This window comes from Theropithecus gelada, chromosome 20 (genome assembly GCF_003255815.1).
Source record: "Theropithecus gelada isolate Dixy chromosome 20, Tgel_1.0, whole genome shotgun sequence".
NCBI classification, from domain to species: Eukaryota; Metazoa; Chordata; class Mammalia; order Primates; family Cercopithecidae; genus Theropithecus; species Theropithecus gelada.
The window spans coordinates 62,207,404-62,234,808 of NC_037688.1; the positions used below are offsets into that span (position 1 = coordinate 62,207,404).

The 27,405-nt window shown below is 50.4% G+C and overlaps 1 protein-coding gene across 1 annotated transcript; it reads right to left on the reverse strand.

The window, feature by feature from the left end:
* On the reverse strand, nt 1-26,780 carry SDR42E2 (short chain dehydrogenase/reductase family 42E, member 2). The gene is made up of 12 exons (XM_025369644.1): nt 26,726-26,780; nt 25,977-26,161; nt 25,414-25,509; nt 22,951-23,008; nt 21,481-21,599; nt 19,822-19,897; nt 12,668-12,750; nt 9,204-9,341; nt 8,587-8,652; nt 6,574-6,637; nt 3,617-3,690; nt 1-255 (listed from the first exon to the last, which is right to left on the reverse strand). The coding sequence occupies exons 1-12, from the start codon at nt 26,778-26,780 to the stop codon at nt 1-3; spliced, it is 1,269 nt and encodes a 422-aa protein (XP_025225429.1).
* Nucleotides 26,781-27,405: the final 625 nt, after the last annotated feature.

Genomic DNA, 27,405 nt, shown 5'->3' on the forward strand with positions numbered 1-27,405 from the left:
TCACAGGCGCTCCACGGAGGCCTGCAGAGGCTGCAGGCCTAGGAAGTGCAGGGCCAGGGCGAGCAAGCCGAGGAACAGAAGCAGCCCGAGCAGCAGTCGCAGGAGGGTCCGCGCCGTGGAGCCGCGGGGCCGCCGTGTCGTGGACTGCACGTATAGCTCCACGGCGTCGGCGAACCTGAACTTGTCGGGCGCATAGCCAAGCTGGGCGCGGGCCTTGGCTATCTGGAAGGTGTGCGTCACGGCCACGCTGCGCACCTGCGGGGACAGGCGGGGCATCCGAGGGCGGGGCTCGTGGGAGGGGGGCATCCTCTACCTCGTTGTTTACGGAAAGGGAAAAGAGAGGGCAGGGATTTCCCCTCCATTGCACAGTGATTTAAAAGGACCCGAGGACAGCGTCTTGCTCCTGCGATGCCCTCATTAGAGAGATTTTCCTTTGTTCCTTCCATCTTCATTTTTATTGGAGGGTGCCGCCTCTGCGTCGCCCCCTCCAGCCCCGCTGAATTTGCACCTTATTTAACTCCTTGGCCCCTAAGAAGGAAAGGTCTCACCCCTACACTCATCTTCCCGGCCTAGCACGGTGCTGGGACTCAGGAGGCCCTTGATACATTCTTAGGCATCCGCTAGGAGACGGTGAACGCCTGCCAGAAACATCTCCAGGAAACGACATTGGCTTCCTGCTCCCAACCCCAGACCAACTGTGGCCAGGCGGGCCCCAGTCGCAGCCTTCACGCCCTCGCTGATTAACTAAGTTTCCCTAAGAGAGGAATTCCATTATGCAGAACTGATTACTCTCCAGGGTCTAAGCTGTGTCTCCCCTGCTGCCAGATGGCTTGGGGCCCACTGGTGTCAAGGGTAGTAAAGATAGCTATCAGTTAAGGAACACACACCCTGCACTTGGCCTGGGCTAAATCCTTTCTATGCCCTACACCTCATTTAATCCTCTAAGGTGGTACTAGCACTATCTGTTCTGTGCATACTTGGAAAAAGGTCAGAGAGGTTGAGTGACTTGCCCGGGGTCACACAGGGGAGCCAGGTTCTAGCCTAATTTCTTCCCTGCTCTGCTGGCATCTGAAGATGCTCTCCCAGCTGACTCATTTCCTCCTCTCTTGTGCCTCAGCCAGACCCTGGGGAATAATCCACCAGCTGCTGGATTCTCCCATGGCACTGAAACAGCCCCTGGGGTCAAACCTGTGGTCTTGGATGCTTAATGGGGGGTGAGGAGAGAGGCCAGTATTTGTCCATTTTTGTCCCAGTCATTAAGTGCAGAGCTTTGGGGAGCACAGGAGCTGAGTTATGCTAGATAAGCAGGGTCCCTAACACACTAGATGTCTCTAGATGTCACCTCCTCTGGGGAGCTTTCTCTGACTTCCTCAGAGTTGGCTTAGGCGCCCCTTCTGTGTGCACTGGAGTTTCTCGCGATTTTCCCAAAAATGGCTCTAATTACAGTGTTGAGTTGCCTGGTTCGTGGGCTGTCTTCCCCTTTGGACTAGGAGCTCTCCGAGGGCAAGGACTATGTCTTCTTGCCTCCATTGCTCAGCACAGTGCCTGGTACCACAGGAGATGCTGAATACATGTTAAATGCGTTAAAGGCTATAAAGTCAAACTGGAGGGCTGGTTGGTGTGTCACAGACTGACCAGCAGAGGGTACCCGAGCCACAGCCAAGGAACTTCCACAGTTAAGGACACTGCCCCTGAACTGAACAAGGAAATCCCCAACTTAAAGAAGAGGGAGAGGAGCCAAGTCCCTGCCTGACCACAATTCAGCTGCACCCTGGCAGCTATTTTATGGATGTGATTCCTGATACATTTTCACAAGCTAATGGTTAAGCTTGAAATCACTGAGGTCTGGGTTCAAGTCCCAGCTCTACCATTTAAGTGTGTGATCACCGGCAGGTTATTTCACTGTGTGTCTCACTTCCTCCTCTCTAAATGGAGAGGACAATGGCGTCTACAACTCAGTTAAATGAGATAAAGCACAGTGCCTGGCATATTGTCACCACTCAAGAGATGGTATCATCTTATTCTCTCCTCTACTGATCCGGATGGTTCAAAGGAGAAGCCATAGGTGACTACTTCTTTCTGTGGCCCATTCTCCACTATCCCCCTCTGACTCCCCTTGTTAAAGAGCACTGAACATGGAGTCTGAAGCCAATTCCAGTATGGTGTGGCCTTGGACAAATCAGTAATTTTCCTAATGCTCAATTTTTTGTCATAAAATGGAGAGCATGATTTTTTTTTGACCTTTTTAACTTAGCAAGGCATCAGAGACAATCAAATGAGAGTGGACTGGAAGGATTTTTTTTTTTTTTTTAGATGGAGTCTTGTTCTGTCACCCAGGTTGGAGTGCAGTGGTGTGGTCTCAGCTCACTGCAACCTCCACCTCCCAGGTTCAAGCGACTCTCCTGCCTCAGCCTCCCGAGTAGCTGGGACTACAGGTATGTGCCACCACACCCAGATAATTTTTGTATTTTTGGTAGAGACAAGGTTTCACTATGTTGGCCAGGCTGGTCTTGAACTCCTGACCTCAGGTGATCCACCTGCCTCAGCCTCCCAAAGTGCTGGGAACAAGTGTGAGCCACTGCGCCCGACTGGACTGGAAGGATTTTTGCAAATAACCTCAAATACCACCTATTGCTTTGCTATTTACAATCTGCGATGAAAACATCTTCTCTTTTAACTAAGCAAATATAAACCTGCATCATCATTATTATGAGAATTCTGAGCCAGGCATGGTGGTGCATGCCTGTAATCTCAGCTATTTAGAAGGCTGAGCAGGGAGGATCTCTCTCTCTTTTTTTTTTTTGTTTTTTAGGGGCAGAGTCTCTGTCTGTTGCCTACGCTGGAGTACAGTGGTGCAGTCGTGGCTCACTGCAGCCTCGAACTCCTGGGCTCAAGTGATCCCCCACCTGAGCTGGGACTAAAGGCATACACCACCTTGCCTGGCTAATTTTAAAATTTTTTGTAGAGATGAGGTCTTTCTGTGTTGCCCAGGCTGGTCTCAAACTCCTGGCCTCAAGTGATCCTCTTGCCTCAGCCTCCCAAAGCACTGGGATTATAGGTGTGAGCCACCACAACTGGACAAGAGGATCTCTTGAGCTCAGGAGTTTGAGACTAGCCTGGACAACATAGTGAGACCCTGTCTCATAAAAATAATTATATTCTGTATATAGTAGGTACTTAATATATACTCATTATTCAGTAAGCATGAACTATGAGCCTAGTGCCACCAAGCTGGTGTGTGTGTGTGTGTGTGTGTGTTGAGAGTTGGTGGGATTGGTAGCATTCAAAGAAGTGAATGGCCTGAAACTTGCCTTGGGGAACCTCCAGTCTGGTGGAAAGACAAGATGCTTATGAATGAAAAAAACAGTGATGATGGATGGGCTTGGAGCTGTCACATTTCAGACCCACAGCCTCAGCAAAAACCCAGAGGTTGGGGTAATCATAACAGAAACAGCACCAGCTTTGGGCCCACATGGAAAGTTCTGAGACCTCAGACAAGCATCCATCGTCATGGTGTCAAAGGGGTAAGGAGTGGTAGCAGTGAGGATGGTGGCGAGAGGTGGGAAGGGAGGGATGGGGAGCAGGGCCCAGGCTCCCACAGCAGCAGCCCACTTACCTCACTCCGAGTGAGCAGCGGTGGGAGGCAGCAGATGGGTCTCAGGGCCAGATGCAGGCACTCCATCACTGCCGCTGCGGGGAAGAAGGGGGCCAGTGACCAGGGGCCTCACATTATGCAAACTCCAGGGAGGCCCTTGGGGACAAATCAATGGGGGCACCATTTGCTTTGCTAGAGGTCACTTTCAAAAGTCATTGGATTCCTTTAAATCAGCAGCCCATGCTGGGGTGCCTTGTTTAGCTGTGAAGTATGTCACAAGCAACTTGTTTTTAATATTAAAGGACTGGGCCAGGTGCAGTGGCTCATGCCTGTAATCCCAGCACTTTGGGAGGCCGAGGCAGGCGGACTTCCTGAGATCAGGAGTTCGAGACCAGCCTGGCCAACATGGTGAAACCCCACCTCTACGAAAAATACAAAACTTAGCCGGGCATGGTGGCATGTGCCTGTAATCCCAGCTACTGGGGAGGCTGAGGCAGAGAATCGCTTATACCAGGAGGCAGAGGTTGCAGTGAGCCGAGATTGCGCCACTGTACTCCAGCCTAGGCGACAGAATGAGACTCTGTCTAAAAAAAAAAAAAAAAAAAAAACCCAAAAATTAAAGGACTGAAATTTTTTTTTTTTTTTTTTTTTTTTTTTTGGGAAGATTTTTTTGATGAGGTTGAATGGGGCTTAGAACATGCCACCCCAAAATATGCTGCTGTTGCATATTGATTATTGTGATCTGAAGGCACCTGCGANATTTTTTTTTTTTTTTTTTTTTTTTAGACGGAGTCTCGCTCTGTCGCCCAGGCTGGAGTGCAGTGGCCAGATCTCAGCTCACTACAAGCTCCGCCTCCCGGGTTCACACCATTCTCCTGCCTCAGCCTCCCGAGTAGCTGGAACTACAGGCGCCCGCCACCTCGCCCGGCTGGTTTTTTGTACTTTTTAGTAGAGACAGGGTTTCACCGGGTTAGCCAGGATGGTCTCGATCTCCTGACCTTGTGATTCGCCCGTCTCGGCCTCCCAAAGTGAGGACTGAAATTTTTAAATAAATCTGAGCAGATGCAAAGTTATCCATATAATAATCTCTCTCACTTCTACTCCAATGCTCTCTGCAGTAGGAGAGAAAGAGGTTGGAGTAACAGTTCTCAAACTGGGCTGCATGTGGGACCAATTTAAAAATAATGCTGGTGAGAGCCAGGTGTGGTGGCTCATGCCTGTAATCCCAGCATAAGAGACTGAGGAGAGAGGATCTCTTGAAGCCAGGAGTTCAAGACCAGCCTAGGCAACAAATGAGACACCCAGTCATCTCTAAAAAAATATTTTAAAAATAGCCAGGCACGGAAGTGTAAGCCTGTCACCTCCACTACTCTGGAGGCTGAAGTGGGAGGATCGCTTCAGGCCAGGAGTTCGATACCAGCTGGGGTAACATAGCAAGACCCCCATCTCTACTAAAGTATAACAATTAGCTGGGCCTGGTGGTAGGAGCCTAAAGTCCTAGAGGCTTGAGAGGCTGAGGCAGAGAATTGCTTGAGCCCAGGAGGTTGAGTCTGCAGTGAGCTATGATCATGCCACTGCACTCCAGCCTGAGTGGCAGTGCAAGATCCTGACTCTAAAAAAACAAAAAATACTGATACTTCCCTCCCGCTTCCTCCCTGCTAATCCCAGTTTAATTGGTCAGTGGTGTGGCTGAGACATTTCTCTATTTTAAAAGCTCCCAGGTGACTGTGAAGTGCAGTCCTGGTTGAGAAGCACTGAGTTACTGTTAGCCCACTGGGAACTGGGAACGTATTTACAATCCTCCCCAAGTGCCATCGGCCGTGGCTCAGGGCCAGGAGTGCCAATCACTGTGGAAATGCTGTGCATGAGAAGTTGCCCTGCATGTGTCCCCTAGTGAACAAAAATTTGCAAACCCCTGCTTCTAATGCCAAGCTACCTGATGCATTTAAAACACAAGAGATCCTACCAAGGAGACCCTGGAACACAGCTATTTGGGACTGGAGGGTCACCATCCCTTCAGGCTGGTCACTCCATGTCTGAAGCCTGCTCTGCCTTCCAGCTGGGAGGAGGCCAGTAGATGGGTGCTGGGGACAGAGGGAAGGGCAGCAGCCAAGACGCATTGTCGGGGGTGGAGGTGGGAGCAGAAACTGACCTTCAGGGACAGGAGGAGAATCTAGAATCAAAATGGAGCCTCCATTTGTCCTAAAGTAGCCCTAACTTCAGGATGACCTTGGGGGACAGAACCCCAGGGTTCCCTCTTCTCCTGACTGGCATGAGACCTCCCAGCAGCACCACGAAGAGCCCAGAGCCCGCCAAGCCCAGTTGTGAATTCAGCCTCCCCCGCTTTCTCACTGTGGCACTTTGAGAAAGTCACTAACCTCTCAGAGCCTCGGGTCAAGTCATCTTTACAATGGTCCCACCATAACTGCCTTGCAGGTGGGACTAGGGTGAGGGAAGTGAGACACCTAGGTTGTGGAATTTAAGGAGGCACTTGCTTCCAGCACCAGGCAACTGCAAACTCAGGCTTGGAGCTGCTGCACGGCCTCCTTAAATTTTGTGACCACGGTGCCTCACTGTCCTCATCCTAGTCCTGGTCCTGCCTGAGTTTCTTTTTTTTCTTTTGAGACGGAGTCTTCCTCTGTCACCCAGGCTGGAGTGCAGTGGTGGGATCTCGGCTCACTGCAACCTCCGCCTCCTGGGTTACAGCGATTCTCCTGCCTCAGCCTCCCAAGGAACTGGGAATACAGGTGTGCGCCACCACACCGGCTGATTTTTACATTTTTAGTAGAGATGGGTTTTACTGTGTTGGCCAGGATGGTCTGGAACTGCTGAGCTCAGGTGATCCGCCTGACTCAGCCTCCCAAAGTCCTAGGATTACAGGCGCGTGCCACTGCACCTGGCCCCTAAGTTCCAATTAAGGCAATGCAAGGTACACCTGGCACATGGAGAGGTTTTACTACGCACACTCCTTTCCTTACCTGTCAGGTAAACCCAGGAAGTAGGCACCTGGATCCAGGGCTGGCTGTACCCCAGCTTCTCAAACTGCAAAGAAACAAGAGCTGGACTGAGAATAGGTGGTTCAGGTACTGGTGTGGAAAGACTACAGGCTCCCTCTACCGGGGACCAGCAGAAGTACCTGCTGTCTCCCCACCAGCCCACCCCAGGGGGCAGGCCCTGCAGCCAAACCCAAGCCTATGCCAGTCTTGAAATGAAATCTGCACGTTGACCCAGAAAACCCAAGGAGGAATTGAAAGTGTGGGATAGTTAAAAAATTCTTTTTTTTTGCAGAGATCAGTGGTCATGATGTGTTGCTTGGGCTGGTCTCGAACTCCTGGCCTCAGGTGATCCTCTTGCCGCAGCCTCCCAAAGTGCTGGGATTACAGGCATAAGCCATTACACCTGCCAGGTAGCTTTTTAACTTGGGATCATTCACATCATTTAATTATCACCTACATCTGTCTATACCTAGAGACACTCCAAGGCATTTATGTAGAATCTGATTTTTCCAGAATAGACTTTTCTGTTATTAAAGAGAAAAAAAAACAACACAATATGTGTGTGGAGGGTGGCAGGAGATGCAGCAGAAATGGGCTGGCATGGGATAAGGTGAGCTCTTCACTGGCATAAAAACTTTCCAGGTCAGGAGAAAACCTGGGTCCTTTAGCCTGGGTTTTCTGGTCTACCCCTTCCAGGCAAGCCTGGCTGCTAGGAGTCTGGGCTGCTCAGAGAGGACGCCAGAGATCCCAGGCAGCCATGTGGGGAGGCCCCAAAGCCAAACACCTCCCCTGCGCTTTTGACTCTTCCACATGCCTCCTTCAGAGCCTCAACACATAACAGGTGGCTCACAAGCAAAACTCCACAGGGCTAGGAGCCAACATAAATCTGGAAGCATCGAGACCAGCCTGGCCAACATGGTGAAACCCTGTCTCTACTGAAAATACAAAAATTAGCCGAGCAGGGTAGTGTGCACCTGTAATCCCAGCTACTCAGTAGGCTGAGGCAGGAGAATCTCTTGAACCCGGGAGGCGGAAGTTGCAGTGAGCTGAGATCACACCACTGCACTCCAGCCTGGGTGACAGAGTGAGACTGTCTCAAAAAAGCAAAGCAAAACAAATGCCTGGAAGCAGGGTAGAAGGGAACTGCAGGTAACTGAGGAGCACATAGCGCCCCTCAAGGGCTCCAGCCAGTTCCGATGTTGCCAGAGCGTTTTTTTTTTTTTTTTTAAATTGGTTTTTAGAGATAGGGTCTTGTTCTGTTGCCCAGGCTGGAGTGCAGTGGTGCAATCATAGCTCACTGCAGCCTTGAACTTCTGCGCTCAAGAGATCCTCCCGCCTCAGCTGCCCAAGTAGCTGGGACCACAGGTGCGCCAACACCATGCCCACCTAATTGAATTTTTATTTTTGCAGAGACAGGGGTCCTTGCTTTGTTGCCCAGGTTGGTCTCAAACTCCTGGCCTCAAGCGATCCTCCCATGTTAGCCTCCCAAAGTGCTGGGATTACAGATGTGAGCCACCTCACCGGGCAAAGAGTTGGTTTTTAACATGAAATCTTCTGACTTTTTGGACATAGAAAAGGACAAGCAGAGAAGGCTGCAGGCCGGGCGCAGTGGCTCACGCCTGTAATCCCAGTACTCTGGGAGGCTGAGGTGGGTGGATCACTTGAGGTCAGGACTTTGAGACCAGCTTGGCCAACATGGTGAAACCCCATCTCTACTAAAAATACAAAAGATTAGCTGGGCGTGGTGGTGTGTGCCTATAATCCTAGCTACTTGGGAGGCTGAGGCATAAGAAGTGCTTGAACCTGGGAGGTGGAGGTTGCAGTGAGCCGAGGTTGCAGTGAGCTGAGATTGCGCCACTGGACTCCAGCCTGGGTGACAAGAGTGAAACTCTGTCTCAAAAAATTTTTAAAAAAGTAAATAAATAAATAAAAAGGAAGAGAAGGTCAGGGATCCCAGAATGATCATTCGGGGTGGGCGGGCATCTGGGCACCTACCAGCGGGGCCATCCACTCAAAGAGGTTGACGCTCTCCCCATCGTTGATGTAGTACGCCTGCCCATTCTGAAGGGGACATGTGGGAGGGGACGGTCAGCCTTCTCCCCAGCAGCCTGCCCCCACCCTTCCAGATGGCTTCCAGCAGCTGCTCCAACCCTGAGTTCTCTGGAGCAGCCCCAAGACCTGAGGACACACCTGAGCTATTCCCTGTGAATTCTAGGACGACCACACTAACTAGCTGTGTGACCTCCATGGAGTTGCTTAACCTCTCTGTACTTCAGTTTCTTCATCTGAGAAATGGGAGGATAATAATGAGATCTCCCTCTTGGACTGTTGTGAAGATTAAATGCGACATTATGTGTGGAGGCTTAGCATTTGGCAACTGTTATTCTGGGATCAACACCAACCTCACATGGTCATAGGAAGAGCAAAGATGCTCTATAAAGAACTCCGCACTCTACCTACCAGTTTCCCCCAAGCCTCCCTGGGCTGAGAGTCCCTTCAGCCTTCTTAAGTTGGGGGGAAATCTTGTGTGCCATCCAGGAATCCCCTAGGGATGGGGCGCTCTGCCTGCAGCCCTGTGGGGAAGGTGGTTGGGGATGTCAGAGGGGACTCACAGCCACGTAGCCCTTGGCCGCAGTGAGGGCCTCGGCTGCCAGCACATGTGCCTGCACCAGATTGTGTACGTGGACCCAGTTCATCCGTGCCTTGCGGTCCCCAAATCGGAACATGAACAGCCTCTTCTTGATGTGGCCCTGGTGGAGAGGGGTGGGTAATAAACATAGCCTTGTGCCCGGAATGGCTTTACATTCCATCTAGATGCTGATGGCTCCCCAGGTTCTAGCTCCAGGTCAAGCCCCTCTGCTCCAGGCTCATGTATCCAGTGCTCTCCGGATATCAACAACAGGTTGTCTAACAGAAAACTCAAACTCACCAGCTCCTGGAGCAAGCATCTGGTAGTCTCTCCCATCTCGCTCCTCCCTCCCTTTCCGGTGGACTGGTCAGTTCACTCTGCCGCTCAGGCTAAAACCCTAAAGCCACCTTTGACTCCCCCTTGTCTTACACGCCAGGTCCAACCCACCTGCAAATCCCATTGGCTCAACTGTTAAAATCTGTTCAGAATGTGAATGAGCTTTTCACCCCTCTGATGGCCACCCTCCTCTCACATGGACACCACAGTTGCTTCCTAACTGGTCCCCCTCTGTCCACCCTCAGCCCCTGTAGTCTGTTGTCTGCCCAGCCAGGCAGATCCTTTGATTTTCTCTTTTTTTTTTTTTTTTTTTTGAGATACAGTCTTGCTCTGTTGTCCAGACTGGAGCACAGTGGCAAGATCTTGGTCACTGCAAACTCCATGCCCTGGGTTCTTGCAATTCTCCTGCCTCAGCCTCCCAAGTAGCTGGAATTACAGGCGCATGCCACCACACTCGGCTAATTTTTGTATTTTTAGTAGAGACAGGGTTTCACCATATTGGCCAGGCTGGTCTCGAACTCCTGACCTCGGGTGATCCACCCATGTCGGCCTCCCAAAATGCTGGGATTACAGGCGTGAGCCACTGCACCCGGTCAGACCCTTTGGTTCTTTTATATATTTTTTAGACACAGGATCTGGCTCTGTTGCCCACACTGGGATGCAGTGGTACAATCACTGCAGCCTTGAACTCATGGGCTCAAGTGATCCTCCTGCCTCGGCCTCTTGAGTAGCTGGGACTATAGATGAACACCACCACACCTGGATACTTTTTAAATTTATTGTAGAGATGGGGGTCTCACTATGTTGCCCAGGCTGGTCTTAAACTCCTGGGCTCAAGCAATCTTCCCACCCGGCTTCCCAAAGTGCTGGGACCGCAGCAGACATGAGCCAGCGTGCCCAGCCAGGGCTCCTTTTATTTTTAGAGAGAGAGTCTCCCTGTGTCACCCAGGCTGGAGTGCAGTGGTGCAATCACAGCTCATTGCAGCCTTGAAATCCTGGGCTCAAGGGATCTTCCCATCTCAGCCTCCCAAAGTGCTGAGATTACAGACATGTGCTTCCGTGCCCAGCCAGGAGCACCTTTGAAAATTCTAAGTACGACCGTGTTGTTCCATGGCTCAGAACCTTCCAGGGGCGCCCATCCTGCTAGGCTGGAAGCTCAAGTCCTGACAATGGCTGTCCAACGCTTCCTGATCTGGCCCCAGCCCCTCTGTGACTTCATCTCCTACCAAACCCTCTCACTTGCTCCACCACAACTGCACCGCCCCTTTGCTCTTCCTGGACTCTGCTGCAGGTTCCCATCTCAGGGCTTTGGATGAACTGTTCCCACTGTCTGGAAGGTATTTGGAGGAAGAACCTTTCAGACTTTGTCACCTCTGTCAAGTGGACGCTCAAATGTCCCTTTCTAAATGAGTTCACCCCCGACTACCTGACAAGCCCAATTCCCTCACCCTACTTCACTTTTTCCTTTTCTCCACAGTGCCTGGCATCTTTTTTTTTTTTTTTTTTTTGATGAAGTCTCACTCTTGTTGCCCAGGCTGGAGTGCAATGGTGCAATCTTGGCTCACTGCAACCTCTGCCTCCCAGGTTCAAGCGATTCTCCTGCCTCAGCCTCCTGAGTAGCTGGGATTACAGGTGCCCGCCACCACGTCTGGCTAATTTTTTTGTATTTTTAGTAGAGACGGGGTTTCACCATGTTGGCCAGGCTGGTCTCGAACTTCTGACCTCAGTTGATCCATCCCTTTCAGCCTCCCAAAGTGCTGGGATTACAGGCATGAGCCATCGCGGTTGGCCTGAACATACCTTATAATTTAACATGTTCACTGTTTATTATCTGTCTCTTCATGTGAGAAGAGAAACCCCACAATGACAGAAATCATCTGTTTTGTTCACTGATCTGTCCTCAAACCTAGAACAGTGCAGGGCACATACTAGGAGTTAGTAAGTATTTGTTGAATGAATGAATAAATGCATGGGGAGAGAGTCACTGGGGTTGACCACATTCCTTAAGAATCCACTTAACTAAAAAAAAAAAAGATTGCCAGGTGCAGTGGTTCACACCTGTCATCCCAGCAACTTGGGAGGCTGAGGCAGGAGGATTGGTTGAGGCCAGGAATTTGAGACCAGCTTGGGCAACATAATGAGACCCTATCTCTACAAAAAATAAAAATAGTCAATCAGGCATGGTTGTGCACACTTATAGTCACACCTACTCGGGAGGCAGGAGGATTGCTTGAGTCCAGGAGGTGGAGGCTGCAGTGAGCCATGATCACACCATTGCACTCTTGCCTGGGTGATACAGTGAGATCCTGACTGTAAACAAAAAGACATATAGCCAAGCAGAGGAATGTTTTGAAACTGCAGACTGGAACTTCTCCCCGCTAATAACTCTGGCTCCTCATGATCCTGCGCTCCCAAATCAGATCCAGCCACAGGGACCTCTTGCTGCTTCCTAAACCAATCATGATCTTTCTCACTTCCAGGTTTGTGCCCAAGCTGTCCCCTCTGTTTGGCCTATCTTCTCTCTACCACCTCATTTGCTTGGTTAATTCCTTTTTCTTTTTCAAACAACACAGACATCACTTCCTCCAGGGAACCCTCCTGGGTTTCCCTTGCCAGGCCCATCTTCTTGTGCTCCTCTCTCCACAGCCCTCCCCACATTGAAGCTGTGACTGTGGTGTCTGTCTCCCTGAGAAATTCGAGGACAGGGCCTATAGCCCCTTGTAGCTATATTTCTGGCACCTGACCCTTTAGAGGCTTTCTGTATGAAGACACTTGTGCTCCCAGCATGAAATAAACCATCCAGGCTACAGGGAGCCCACGTGGGAGTGAGGGCAAGAGGTTCCTTTCTGTCTTTTTGGGGTCACAGCTCTATGGCTCCTCTCCCCGTGCCTTGGCTTGGCTGGTACACTCTGAGAGCTCTGTTCCTGCCAGGAGCTCCAAGGGGCCTGTGGACCAGTGGGAGCAGGGACATTTTGTAGAACTGAGGGTTCCAGGCTTGGGACACTTAGCCTCGAGACTGATGCAGGGACCTTGGGCTGGGAGGGTCCGACCAGTGTGCACCTCGGCCAGGATCCTTCTCTGACTCGGGTCCTGGAGGCGGGGATGACGTACCGCCACACGAGGCAGGTGCCTCTGCTCTTCAGGGCCGTAGATCCCTGGAGGCCGGAGCACACACGTCCGAAGAGCGCCTCCTCCTAGCACACAGGGAAGCATGGTCAGGGGCCAGGGGAGGAGCAGCCCACGGGAGAAGGAGAGAGAGGCCACCTCCGTCTCCTGGTCCTTACCTGGACAGGCTAGAGGGGAAGACCGGCCCAGGGGCTTCCTCGTTCAATTTGTTATTCTCTTAGTCATTCAACAGACACTATTCAGAGTCTCACTCCCACCTCCAACCCCCCTGGCCCCCACCCTGGATGGATGCTGTGAAGAATGTAAGGATGACCAAGAAATGGTCCCTGCCCTCCCCGTGCTCACAGTGCAGTCACAGAGGTAAGAGCCAGATGCAAACATGTGCACAGCCGGTCTGTTTACCAAGCACTCGGCAGAGTGATTTTCTTTGATGCCCCTTGAGTGTACTACTGTGCCCATTTTACAGATGCACATAGATGCACACACCCTCATGCCCTCTTGTTTCTTTTTCTTTCTTTCTTCTTCTTCTTCTTTTTTTTTTTTTTTTTTTTTTTGAGATGGAATCTTGCTCTGCCGCCCAGGCTGCAGTACAGTGGCGCGATCTTGGCGCATTGCAACCTCCGTCCCCAGGTTCAAGCAATTTTCCTGCCTCAGCCTCCCAAATAGCTGGAATTACAGGTGCCCACCACCATGCCTGGCTAATTTTTGTATTTTTAGTAGAGATGGGTTTTCACCATGTTGGCCAGGCTAGTCTTGAACTCCTGACCTCAGGTGATCCACCCACCTCGGCCTCCTGAAGTGCTAGGATTACAGACGTGAGCCACGGCACCCCGTCTTGTTCTCTCCTTTTTCTAATCATCAGTTGGATAAGGACCAGGAGAGGTCCTTATGTATAGATAAGGACTATATAATAGATGTCTAAGAGACAAGGACTCTCAGAGAGGTCCTTCTATGTTCCTGGTGCTCTGATACGTCAAGGTTGGAGATGTTATAATCCCTGCCTATGGAAAAAAAACACAGCTCAGAGAAGGGATGTGGTTTGCTTCTAGTCACACAGATCAGCACGGTGGAGCTGAGATGGGGACCTGAAGTCCACACCGTTTCCACTAATGCCCCTGCTTCTCAGCGGTAAGGCAAACAGTGAACCCTGTATTTTAGCCTATGCAGCCTTGGTTTCCTCACATGGAAAATGGGTGCTTTGAAAGTGTCAGCAGCTGCTACACTTTCCAATCAATGCAGAAAGGAAAGAGCCGGGGTCTGTACCCCTTTCACTGCTCTATCTCTGCGGAGCTCCCCAGACCCCGACAGAGCTCAATCTGGGGCTTCCCAAATTCTCCACTGGAGGCACCCAAATGGCAGAAGTGGGTGAACATGTCTCTCCTGGGGCGCTCTGGGGGTACAGTCTGGGGGTACATATGTCTGCCACAGACATATGTCAGTCTTGTCTTAACACCTACTACTAGCTGGGAGCAGTGGCTCACGCCTGTAATCCCAGCACTTTGGGAGGCCAAGGCAGGAGGATTGCTTGAGCCCAGTTCGAGACCAGCCTGGGCAACATAGAGAGACTGTCTCTACTATTTATTAAAAAAATAATAATAATACAAAAAACGCCTACAAAGTATTCAGTTTATCCTCATAATTCATGTTTAAGATTTTAAAAAATGTTCTTTTATTTTTATTGCCATATAGTAATTGTACATATTTGTGGGGTAAAGGGTGATGTTTTGGCTCTGAAGTTTAGAGCGCAAGGGACACCTAAAGTTTTTACCTCCATGAATACAGCGTGTAATGATCAAATCTGGGTAATGAGCATATCTATTAATACCACCTTAAACGTTATCATTTCTTTGTCTTGGGAACATTCACATCTACTGCCTGGGCAATAAAGTGAGACCCCATCTCTGACCAAAAAAAAAAAAAATTAGCCAGGCACCATGGTGTGCACCTATAGTCCCAACGTTCTGGGAGGCTGGGGTGGGGGAATCGCTTGAATCCAAGAGTTTGAGGCTGCAGTGAGCCATGATAGCGCCACTGCACTTCAGCCTGGGCGACAGAGTGAGACCCTGTCTCAAAGAAAAAAAAATCCACTCTTCTAGCCATTTGAAAATACACAATAAATAGTTGTTAATTATAGTCACTATATAGTGCTGTAGAACACTATAACTTTTTTTAAAAAAAAGATTTATAGAAAATATTTAAAATGACTTTTTTTTGTTTGTTTGTTTAAATAGAGTCTTGCTCTGTCGCCCAGGCTGGAGTGCAATGGCACAATCTCAGCTCACTGCAACCTCCGCCTCTTAGGTTCAAGTGATTCGCCTGCCTCAGCCTCCCGAGTAGCTGGGATTACAGGCATGTGCCACCATGCCCCACTAATTTTTGTGTATTTTTAGTAGAGGAGGGGTTTCGCTATGTTGGCCAGGCTGGTCTTGAACGCCTGACCTCAGGTGATCCACCTGCCTCAACCTCCCAAAGTGCTGGGATTACAGGCGTGAGTCACTGCGCCCAGCCTAAAAGGACTTATTTAATTAATTATTTTCAGAGATAGGGTCTCACTCTGTCACCCAGGCTGAAATGCAGTGGTGCCTCATGGCTGCCTGCATCCTCAACCTCCCGGGCTCAAGCAATTGGCCTACCTTAGTCTCCCAAGTGGATGGGACTACAGACTCATACCACCACACCCAGCTGTTTTTTTTTTTGTTTTGTTTTGTTTTTTTAAATTTTTAATAGAGATAAGGTCTCCCTATGTTGCCCAAGCTGGTCTTGAACTCCTGAGCTCAAGCAATCCTCCCACCTCAGCCTCCCGAATTTCTGGGATTACAGGTGAGCCACCGTGCCCCACCTTAATTTTATAGATTAATTAACTCCCAGCCCCAATTTCTCAACTAAAATGGAGTCTCTTGGAAGAGGTTCCACTCTCCCTCCCAAGGAATGGAATCCCTGAGTGGGTCATCCTCCATGACTGCTTTCCTTTGGGGAACCCCTCCCCTCTGCATGAGGTCTTAGGGGGACCATCAGTCTAGAAGGAGGCCATGGAATGTTCTCACCCATGATGTCAAGAGGGGGACTCTTGACATCATTGACACCAGGACCTAAAATCCTAGGAGTGGAGTCACCCAGAGGAAACTGGTCATCAGTAACTGCCACCCAGGTCCCTGAAGCTGCCTTAACACTATCCTTTCCAAGCCCCAGTGGTCGTGTTTCTAGAGATCTATTTTCTAGAAGCTAGCCCACATCCTTAGTTCCCTTTCCTCCATAAATGAGCCAGGGCCAGTGTCTCTGGGTCATAACCAAATGCCCTGACTGCTACATCCTCTGAGCCCCTCACTTTACCTTGAGGCCTCGTGCAGTGGGTTAAATGGTGGCCCCTAAAAGATATGTCCATGCCTCCAAATCTGTGGATGTCATCTTAGTTGGAAAAAGGGTCATTGCAGATGTCACTGAGGATCTCAAGATGAGATCTTCCTGAGATATCCAGGGAGGCCCTCTAGCCAATGACAAGTGTCCTTAAAAGACTCACAGAGAAGAGACAGATGGAAAAGAGGAGAAGGTGATGTGAAGGCGGAGGCAGGGGCTGGAGTGATGCAGCCACAAACCAAGTAATGCCTGGGGCCACCAGAAACTGGAAGAAACGAGGAAGGAGTGCAGGCCAGGCACGGTGGCTGTTGCCTGTAATCCCAGCACTTTGGGAGGCCAAGGTGGGTGGATCACCTGAAGTCAGGAGTTTGAGACTAGCCTGGCCAACTGGTGAAACCCCATCTCTACTAAAAATATAAAAATTAGCTGGGCATGGTGGCACATGTGTGTAATCCCAACTACTCAGGAGGCTGAGGCAGGAGAATTGCTTGAACCCAGGAGGCGGAGGTTGCAGTGAGCCAAGATCACGCCACTGCACTCCAGCCTGGGCAACAGAGTGAGACTCTGCCTCAAAGGAAAAAAAGAGGAAGGGCAGCCTACCTGAGCCTCTGGGAGTGCAGCCCAGCTGACACCTTGATTTCAGACTGGCCTCCAGGATGGTGAGGGAATAAATGATTGCCTTTTGTTCATTTGTTTTTGAGAGAGGGTCACTCTCACTGCCATCTTGACTTCCCTGGGCTCAGGTGATCCTCCCACCTCTGCCTCCCGAGTAGCTGGAAGTACAGGCATGCACCACCACACCAGACGATTTTTGTATTTCTTTTGTGGAGACAGAGTTTTGCCATGTTGCCCGGGCTGGTCTTGAAATCCTGGGCTCAAGCAATCCTCCCATCTTGGCCTCACAAATTGCTGGGATTACAGGTGTCAGCCACCATTCCCGGCCCATTTCTGTTGTTTTAAGTCATCAAATTTGGGTGGCATCGTCTGTCACAGCAGCCACAGGATACTAACACACGCAGAGACAGAAGATGGGAGGACATAACTGCATTAACACTGAGCTAGGATCTGCATGCCTCAGGACTCTGCTTCCAGGACTACGCTGGAACTGCATTGAGTCAGAAAAACAGTCTCAGGAACCCGCTTGGATAGTAGGGAGTGGAAAAGACCCCAGGTGACTGCAGCTGGACTCCTGGAAGGCAGGTATCAGGTGAGCTTTCCTGTAAACAGCCTGCAGCTAATTTTAAACTCTGGGTCACCTGGGCATAGTAGGAGGCGGTCGGGTTGCAACTGACGTTGGCAGGCGGGGCATTGGACAGCTACTTCACGGAGGGCCAGGGTATCTATGACTCTCCTGACCATGGAAAGCTGCAGATGCTCATATAAATAATTCTTGGCTGGAGGATTAGGTGTCTAGAGTACAGGCTGCTGGGTTGGCCAGCAGAGGCCCCAGGTAGAGAAAATATTATTCAACTGCACAAGGTTGAAACCTCTGGGAGAGCAGCTGGATATTTCTACTGGGATCAGGGGTCTAGGCCTGACTGGCCCAGGGTGATGGAGAGTGGGGTGGGGGTTGGGGGATGGGGAAGATTTTAAGGAAAAGAGTCAGTGCTCAGGGACCTGCTCAGCTGGGGCTGCAGCGCTGCACAGTGATTAAGCCCCAGGCTCTGGTGTAAAACTCTCCTGGGGTTCAAATCCCATCTCTACCACCTAACAGCAGGGTGATATTGAGTGAGGTCAGTTCATCTGTCTGTTTTCTCACCTGTACATTGAGGATTATTATTATTATTATTATTATTATTATTATTATTATTATTGAGACGGAGTCTCGCTCTGTCACCTAGGCTGGAGTGCAATGGCACGATCTCGACTCACGCAAGCTCCGCCCCACTGGGTTCAAGGGATTCTCCTGCCTCAGCCTCCCAAGTAGCTGGGACTACAGGGACGCACCACCATGCCCACCTAATTTTTTCATATTTTCAGTAGAGGTAGGGTTTCACCACATTGGCTAGGCTGGTCTTAAACTCCTGACCTTGTGATCTGCTGCCTTGGCCTCCCAAAGTGCTGGGATTACAGGTGTGAGCCACTGCACCCAGTGAGGATTATAATTTTTAAGCCCCCCAACTCTCCAAATCCACTTGGCTCTCAAGTTCAGAGAGTTTTGATAGTGAAGGGAAACCAAGTTATCTGATTCTTTTTACTTTCTGAATTTTAGAAAGCTATATATATATATATATATAGTACAAAATATATATATTTTGTACAGACAGGGTTTTGCCATGTTCTCCAGGCTGGTCTTGAACTCCTAAACTCAAGCCATCCACCCACCTCTGCCTCCCAAAGTGCTGAGATTACAGGCGTGAGCCACCGCACCAGCCCAAGTAGTGATAATTTGGATAGCACGAAATTTATCTGAATAAATTTGGCTCTGAAGTTTAGAAAGCAAGGGATACCTATGGTTTTTACCTAAAAGGCGTGTTGTGAAGGGTTAATTTGACCTTTGCATATAAAGTTAGCAACCTGTGGGAGGAGAGTCCATGAAAAAATATGAGATAAAATTAAAATAAAGGGAAAAGTAGAATAAAGAATGGGGCCGGGTGCGGTGGCTCATGGACTCCCATGCCTATAATCCCAGCACTTTGGGAGGCCGAGGCAGGTGGATCACTTGAGGTCAGCAGTTCTAGACCAGCCTGACCAACATGGTGAAACCCCATCTCTACTAAAAATACAAAAATTAGCCAAGTGTGGTGGCATGCACCTGTAGTCCCAGCTACTTGGGAGGCTGAGGTAGGAGAATCGCTTGAACCCAGGAGGCGGAGGTTGCAGTGAGCCAAGATCATACCATTGCACTGCAGCCTGGGTGACAGAGCAAGACTCCTTCTCAAAGAAAAAAAAATAAGAGATTAAGAATTGTATTTTAAAGAAAAAAATAGCATGCAAAATAGGCCTGGCATGTAGTGTGCACTCAAGAAATATGGACTATTTGCATTCTATTATTACTCATTTATAACCAGAAGAGGCAATATAAAAAGGCAGCCAAGGCCAGGCATGGTGGCTTATGCCTGTAATCCCAGCATTTGGGAGTCCGAGGCAGGAAGATCACTTGAGGCCAGGAGTTTGAGACCAGCCTGGACGACATCGTGAGACCCCATCTCTACAAAAAAAACAGAAAATAAGCCTGGTGTGGTGGCACACACCTGCAGTTTCAGCCACCTGGGAGGCAGAGGCAGGAGGATTACTTAAGCCCAGGAGTTCGAGGCTGCAGTAAGCTATGATTGTGCCATTCCACTCCAGCCTGGGCAACAGAGCAAGACTCTATCTCTAGAACAAATAAATAAATAAGACGGCCAAGGTAGACTCTTCTGGGAAGTTATTGAAGCTCGAGCCTTTGGGCCTCTCCCTTGCAAGGCCCCTTCAAAGTGTTATATCTCATTCCACACTCATAATTTGGCACTCTTTTGTCTAAAGAGAGACCCTAAAGCTGGATCCACTCCTGTGCAGGAGGAAAGAGAGCTAGACCTGGGTTTGCTCAAGTCTCTTCACCACCTGACTGTGAGCTATGTCAGGGCAGACACTGGGCCTGACTTCTGGGCTGTATCCCTGGCAGGGTGTAGCCACACAGCAGGTGTTCAGAATGTGCTGAATGATGAATGGGCGAGACCCTGGGAAACCATCCTTTGGGAGGAAGGTGGGCCTCAGTCACACGTTAGCATGAATCACACAGGTATTTTGGACGAGGCAGCAGTGGGCAGGTGCATTTGATATAAGCAGAGCCCCATGATACTCACCTGGGAGAGGTGTCCCATTGGCCATGAGGGTCAATTGGTCAGCGATGGCTTTGGTTCGGGAGTAGTGGTCTATGTGCTGCCAGAGGCCGGGAAAAACAGAACCACCAGAGAGGGTCAGCAATGCTGCTGGCAATGCTTGCCCAGCCTGGCCCAGCCCCAGGGCTGCACCTTCCCTTGGGACTCCCACTGGGATATGGCCAAGCCCTGAGCCCCATGGCCTTTCCTCTCCCCCGGGAGCCTCTTCCAGAGCCACAGGAGCAGAGGAGCATTGGGTTTGGAGCAGTAACAATGACTAGGGGCAGCCCAACTCAGGGAGACTCCTGCCAGCTCCAGACACCTGTCCTTGCAAGGCTGATGCTGGACACATGCTGGATGAATTACCTACACATGGCTCTTTTGTGTTCACATGGCATTTTCACATTGGTTAAATTATTTCCTGCTCTGCACAACCCCATGGCAGTAGTGTTACCATGCTGGGATGAAGAAACAGAGGCTTTTCTGGGTGCAGTGGCTCATGCCTGTAATCCCAGCACTTTGGGAGGCCCAGGAGGGAGGATTGATTGAGCCCAGGAGTTTGAGACCAGCCTGGGCAACACAATGAAATCTGTATCCACTAAAAATACAAAAGTTAACTGGGCGTGGTAGTCCCAGCTACTGGGGAGGCTGAGGCAGGAAAATCACTTGAACCCGGGAGGTGGAGGTTGCATTTAGCTGAGATCCTGCCACTGCACTCCAGTCTGATTGACAGAGCAAAGCAAGACCTTGTCTCAAAACAAAACAAAACAAAACAAAAACCACCTGTAATCCCAGCACTTTGGGAGGCTGAGGCTGGCAGATCATGAGGTCAGGAGATGGAGAACATCCTGGCCAACATGGTGAAACCCTGTCTCTACTAAAAATACAAAAATTGGCTGGTTGTGATGGTGTGCACCTCTAATCCCAGCTACTTGGGAGGCTGAGGCAGGAGAATCGCTTTAACCTGGGAGGTGGAGGTTGCAGTCAGCCAAAATCGCGCCACTGCACTCCAGCCTGGTGACAGAGTGAGACTCTGTCTCAACAAAAAGAAAAAAAGCCGGGCGCGGTGGCTCACGCCTGTAATCCCAGCACTCTGGGAGGCCGAGGCAGGCGGATCATGAGGTCAGGAGATACCGACCATCCTGGCTAACACGGTGAAACCCTGTCTCTACTAAAAATACAAAAAATTAGCCGGGCGAGGTGGCAGGCACCTGTAGTCCCAGCTACTCGAGAGGCTGAGGCAGGAGAATGGTGTGAACCCGGGAGGCGAAGCTTGCAGTGAGCAGAGATTGCACCACTGCACTCCAGCCTGGGCGACAGAGCGAGACTCTGTCTCAAAAAAAAAAAAAAAAAAGAAAAGAAAAGAAAAAAGAAAAAAAAAGAAAAAGAAAAGAAAAAGTAAAAAAAACAAAACAAAAAACAAAACAGAGGCTCAAAGAGCTTAAGCGATTTGCTCAGGGTCAGGGTCACATGGGTAGAATGTGGCCAGGTTGGGGAGTGCTGATGCCAGCCAGTTTTGGGGGCCCCTTCCTGCTAGGACGCATCCTGAGTTGTGAAACCAACCCTGCTTCCACCCATTCCTACCCTCTGAGCTGTAGGTCCCCGGTCCGCGGGCCCCGCCCACCTCTCCCGGAAGACAGGTACCTTGTCCAATGGGAAATATGGCACGGAGTCCTCATCGCCCTGCTCTATGGGCTTCCCGCCAAATGCAACGTTGACAGTGCTGGTATAGATGAGCCTCGGAACCCGCTGGCGAACACAGACTTCAGCAGCAGGTGCACATAGCAACAAATACACACACACATGTGCAAAGACACAGACACACACACGGGACACATGGGACACATGTGAGCATGGAGTCGGCTAAGGAGGTGCCATGCAGATCTCCACCAAGTTTTCAATGCACAACTTGGACCCCCGGGACCCTCCCAGAATCTACAGCTGTTCAGGAGGGAAGAGTCTTCTGCCCTTAACTTAGGGTGCAGGTCAAGTTCCTGCTCTGTGGGCCTTTGGGAGCCAGGCCTGCTCCTTATTCTTTCTCACTGTGGCTTGGACCCCTGGGCTACCTTGCCAGAGACAAGTCAGAAGAAGGTCTCACTGGATGGAGACATAGAAAAAGGCACTCTAGAATCAGAGACATATGGGATAAGGCAGGACATGCCCAGGCAGCCCACACATGGGTCTTTGATTTTGGTGCTTCAGCAACTTTTTATTGATTGATTGATTGATTGATTGAGATGGAGTTTCACTCTTGTTGCCCAGGCTGGAGTGCAGTGGCTCAATCTTGGCTCACCACAACCTCCGCCTCCCGTGTTCAAGTGATTCTCCTGCCTCAGCCTCCCCAGTAGCTGGGATTACAGGCATGTGCCACCACGCCCTGCTAATTTTGTATTTTTAGTAGAAACAGGGTTTCTCCATGTTGGTCAGGCTAGTCCCGAACCCCCGACCTCAGGTGATTCGCCTGCCTCGGCCTCCCAAAGTGCTGGGATTACAGGCATGAGCCACCACGCCCAGCCTTATTTATTTATTTTTAAATTTTATTTATTTATTTATTTTGAGACAGAGTTTTGCTCTTGTTACTCAGGCTGTAGAGCAGTGGTGCGATCTCGGCTCACTGCAACCTCTGCCTCTCAGATTCAAGCAATTCTCCTGCCTCAGCCTCCCAGGTAGCTGGGACTGCAGGCACCTGCCACCACGCCTGGCTATTTTTTTGTATTTTTAGTAGAGACGGGGTTTCACCATGTTGGCCAGGCTGGTCTCGAACTCCTGACCTCAGGTGATCCACCCCTGTCGGCCTCACAAAGTGCTGGGATTATAGGTGTGAGCCACCGTGCCCAGCCAGCTTTGGAACTTTTCTTTTCCATCCCCTAAGCCCTCAGAGGTAACTCTGGTCCCCATGTTCCCAGACATGCTAAGACCACACTGACACACTCATGCGGGGCCCTGGGCAGGTCTGCAGTGCACAAGGGATGTGCTGCCCCCAGGCCCTCCCATTGATGGCAGGAGGGCCCCACCTCTGTCTCCCAGCCCTACACCCTGGGAGCCGGGCCTGTAGCAGGAGAAGGGAGAGAGGGCGAGATGCACAGCAGGTCATACCTGGTTCTGAGCACCTACCATCAATCACTAGTTTGGTGCCTCCGACATTTATAGACTCAATCTGCTCTTTCTGCAGCTAAAAGACAAGACAGGTGAGAAAGTCATGGTGCTACCCATGCCTTCTTGCTGAGGCTGGAAGGCTGCGCTTGGGGTCAGGTGGGACGGGGCAGCAGGATGTTCACCTCAGAGACAGGGATCCCGAAGGCCAACCTGGAGTGTGGGTGCCTGGCTCTGCCACCATCTTCCTGGGTGGCCAGGGAAGGTTCTGCCCCCACATCTGGCCCTCAGCAACCTTATCTGTAAAGTGAGGGCCAACCTCCTCCCCTGGGTGGTGGGCAGGACTCAATAAGACACTTGAGAGGACCTGGTACAATCCCTGGCACAGAAGACAGGCTCAGAACCTGCTCTAAAAGCCTCAGTTTCCCTATCTGTAAGGTGGACATGGTAATATGGGCTGGGCCCTCATGAGGGAGCTGGGGTGTGAAAAACAAAAACTAGGCGGCTATGAGGGCTCCTATGGGTCAGGGACAGGGCAAGAGCTTCCCGATCCACGATCTCATTTAATTCTCATCACACCAGGAGATGAGGTCCATGCTTATTTTTAAGCTATATTTATTATTATTATTTTTGAGATGGAGTTTAGCTCATGTTGTCCAGGGTGGAGTGCAGTGGTGCAGTCTTGGCTCACTGCAACCTCTGCCTCCCGGGTTCAAATGATTCTCCTGCCTCAGCCTCCCAAGTAGCTGGGATTACAGGCATGCACCACCATGCCCGGCTAATGTTTTTGTCTTTAGTAGAGATGGGGTTTCATCACGTGGGTCAGGATGGTCTCAAACTCCTGACCTCAGGTGATCCACCTGCCTTGGCCTCTCAAAGTGTTGGGATTACAGGCATGAGCCACTGCGTCCAGCCTATATTTATTCTCTTAAAAAATTTTGGCCAGGCGTGGTATCTCATGCCTGTAATCCCAGCACTTTGGGAGGTCAAGGCAGGTGGATCACTTGAGTTCAGGAGTTTGAGACCAGCCTGAGCAACATGGCAAAACCCCATCTGTACTAAAAATACAAAAATTAGCCAGGTGTGGTGGCGTGTGACTGTAATCTCAGCTACTCAGGATAATTGATTGAATCTGGGAGGTGGAGGCTGCAGTGAACCGAGATCGCACCACTGCACTCCAGCCTTGGAGACAGAGTGAAACTCTGTCTCATAAATAAATAAATAAATAAAAATAATAAAATTTACTTTTATTATTTTTAAATAGAGATGGGGTCTCATTATGTTGCCCAGACTGATCTTGAACTCCTGGGCTCAAGCAATCCTCCCACCTTGGCCTCCCAAAGTGCTGGGATTACAGGTGTGAGCCACCATGCCTGGCTCTATATTTATTCTTGTTGCGGCTGTTTTTGTTTCATAGGCAACATGATCAAGGTTAAAAAGAATTCAAACAGTAAAATGGGTGTATGGTGAAAAAGAAGTTTCCCTCCCACTCCTGATTCCAAATCTTCCTTTTCCCTCCCCAGAGGCAGCCACTGTTAAATTTCCAGTGTTTCTCGAGATAATCTGTTCTCGTTAATATCAGCATATAAGCATGTGTGAGTACAGAAATAAACAGTTTCTTTAGCTTTTTTTGGAAACAAACAGGAGAATGCCAAACACTGCTTTGCACCTTGGAAACTGTTTTTTTAATCTGCACACTTTGAGTTACCTCTTTCTTTTGAATGGCTGCATAGAATTTGACTGTAAAACACAATTTATTTAAATAGTCCTCAACTGATGGGTTATTTCTGGTGTTTTGTTATTAAAAACAATGCTGCAAATACACAAATGAGTGTAATTTCTGAGGCAACGGGTGTATGTATGTTTTGGTGGATACTATTACATCGCTCTCTGAAGAGGTTGTGTTATTACTAATAGCAATATCCTCACTTTCCAGATGATGAAAGAGGATCAGAGAGGTTAAGTAAACTTGCCCTAGATAACACAGTTATGAAATGGCAGAACTGGGGCCGGGTGCAGTGGCTCATGCCTGTAATCCCAGCACTTTGGGAGGCCAAGGCAGGTAGATCACCTGAGGTCAGGAGTTTGAGACCAGCCTGGCCAACATGGTGAAATCTCGTTTCTACTAAAAATACAAAAATTAGCTGGGCGTGTTGGTGGTACCTGTAATCCCAGTTACTCGGGAGGCTGAGGCAGGAGAAGCACTTGAACCTGGGAGATGGAAGTTGCAGTGAGCTGAGATTGTGCCACTGCACTCCAGCCTGGGTGACAGAGTGAGACTCGGTCTCAAAAAAACAAAAACAAAAAACAAACCCAAATGGCCGAACTGGTATTTGGTCTCATGGATGCAGGATGCAGGGTGGGAGTAGCCCAAGTCCTTCCTACAGCAGGTGAAGCATGATAGGGAATGCATGGGCCTGAGGGCAGAGCCAGGACTGGAACCCTACTCTGTCTAACTCTAGGTGTTATGTGTGAGGAGCCCACCTTCTCAGCCCCAGACAGTCCATAGGAAGCCATGTGGAAGACACAGTCCACCCCTTTGAAGGCACAGTACAGGGCTTCTTCATCTCGGACGTCAGCCTGCACCAGAGGAAAGAGATGAGGGAAGGGGGTCCAAGTCCAAAGCAAGAGATAACACCTCTGCACCTTGCCTGCTCTCAGAGCTGGCCTCCTGACCCAGCCCAGGCTAAGCCTCTGTAGCATCAGGAAAGGCTGGTGGGGAAGGATTCACTAAATGATCCTACAGGGCACTGTAAGCATCATCCCCTGCTCATTCATCACACTCTCTAGGTCACAGGGGCTGTGCTAGGTTTATGTGTACTGTTTCATCAACTCCCAAAGAGACCCTGTGAAGTAGGTGTTAGTTACTATTGTCCCCTTTCTGTGACCACAGCTGCCCAGCTGGTAGCACTGGAGCCAGAGCTATAGCTCAAACAGTCTGGCTTCAGGGTCTGTGCCCCTAAACCCCACACCACAGGTTTCACATTAAACACTGGCTCCTGAGCATCACCACCACCCCAGTCTATTAAGACCCTTGTCCCTTGTACCTGGATGAACTCGGTTTCTGGGCACAGTTCCCACTGGGGTCTGCGGCGATCAAGCAGAATGACAGGAGTGCCACTCTTGGCCAGGTGGGATCCCAGGCTAAAGCCCAGGTAGCCTCCTCCTCCAGTCACCAGAACCTTCTGCCTGGCAACCTTTGTGGGTTTGGCTTGAGTCTTCTGCTGCGGCGCTGGTGTTGGGGTTGTTGTTGACTCTTTGGGTTTGGGCCCAGTCCCAGACCCCTGTCTGAGCCCAGGTCCTAGCTCTGGCTCAGGTGTAGACCCAGCTCCTGGCCCAGGTACCGATCCAGCTCCTGGCCCAGGTACTGACCCAGCTTCTGGCCCAGCTCCTAGACCGTGTCCCAACCCAGCTCCTAGACCAGGTCCAGAACCAGCTCCTGGCCCAAGTACAGACCCAGCTCCTGGCCCAGGTATAGACCCCACTCCTAGACCAGGTATAGACCCAGTTCCTGGCCCAGGTACAGACCCAGCTCCTAGACCAGGTATAGACCCAGCTCCTGGTCCAGGTACTGACCCAGCTCCTGGCCCAGGTCCTAGACCTAGTCCAGTCCCTGAAACAGCACCAGGCCTCAGAGCAACACCAGAACCCGCCTGAGGTCCTGGAATAGCTTTGGGCCCCAGTCCAGGCCCTGGAATGGCACCAGGCTTTGGTGCAGGCCCTGACTCAGACCCTAAACCAGATCTTGGACCCGAAACCTCTCCACAGGCCTGGCAGACAGGGCAGCTCTTCTCACCCTGGGCTGCAAATTTGCAGGCCTCTGGGGAGGAGCCTGGGGGGTTGGACTTCATCCTCTACTGAGCCATGCAGACCCAGAAACCGACCACCTGTGGGAAAAAAGTAGAAGAAAGAATGCTCTAGAATCGTTTCACGTCACATAGATTATTAGACCTCTAGGACTGAGGGGAGCTCCAGGTGGAAATTAGAGACTTTCTGAGTTCCCAGGGAACCTGTCCCTTTCAGAATCTCAAGAATCTCTAGTGGGGGCCTGGCACGGTGGCTCACATCTGTAATTCCAGCACTTTGGGAGGCCGAGGCGGGCGAATCACTTGAGGCCAGGAGTTGGAGACCAGCATGGCCAACATGGTGAAACCCTGTCTCTACTGAAAATGCAAAAATTAGCTGGGTGTGGTGGGGCACACCTGTAATCCCAGCTAGGAGACTGAAGCACAAGAATTGCTTGAACCCAGAAGGCAGAGGTTGCAGTGAGTTGAGATGGTGCCACTGCACCCCAGCCTGGGCAATAGAGTGAGACTCAACCTCAAAAAAAAAAAAAAAAAAAAAAGAAACGCCAGTGTGGCTGCTGTCCTCTGCACAGAGAGTCAGAGACAAGGCAGCCAAGACTTGGGTTTTAGAGCTAGGGAAATTGAGGCCCAAAGTCACACTGTGTGACTGAGGTTGACATAAAGCATTCCT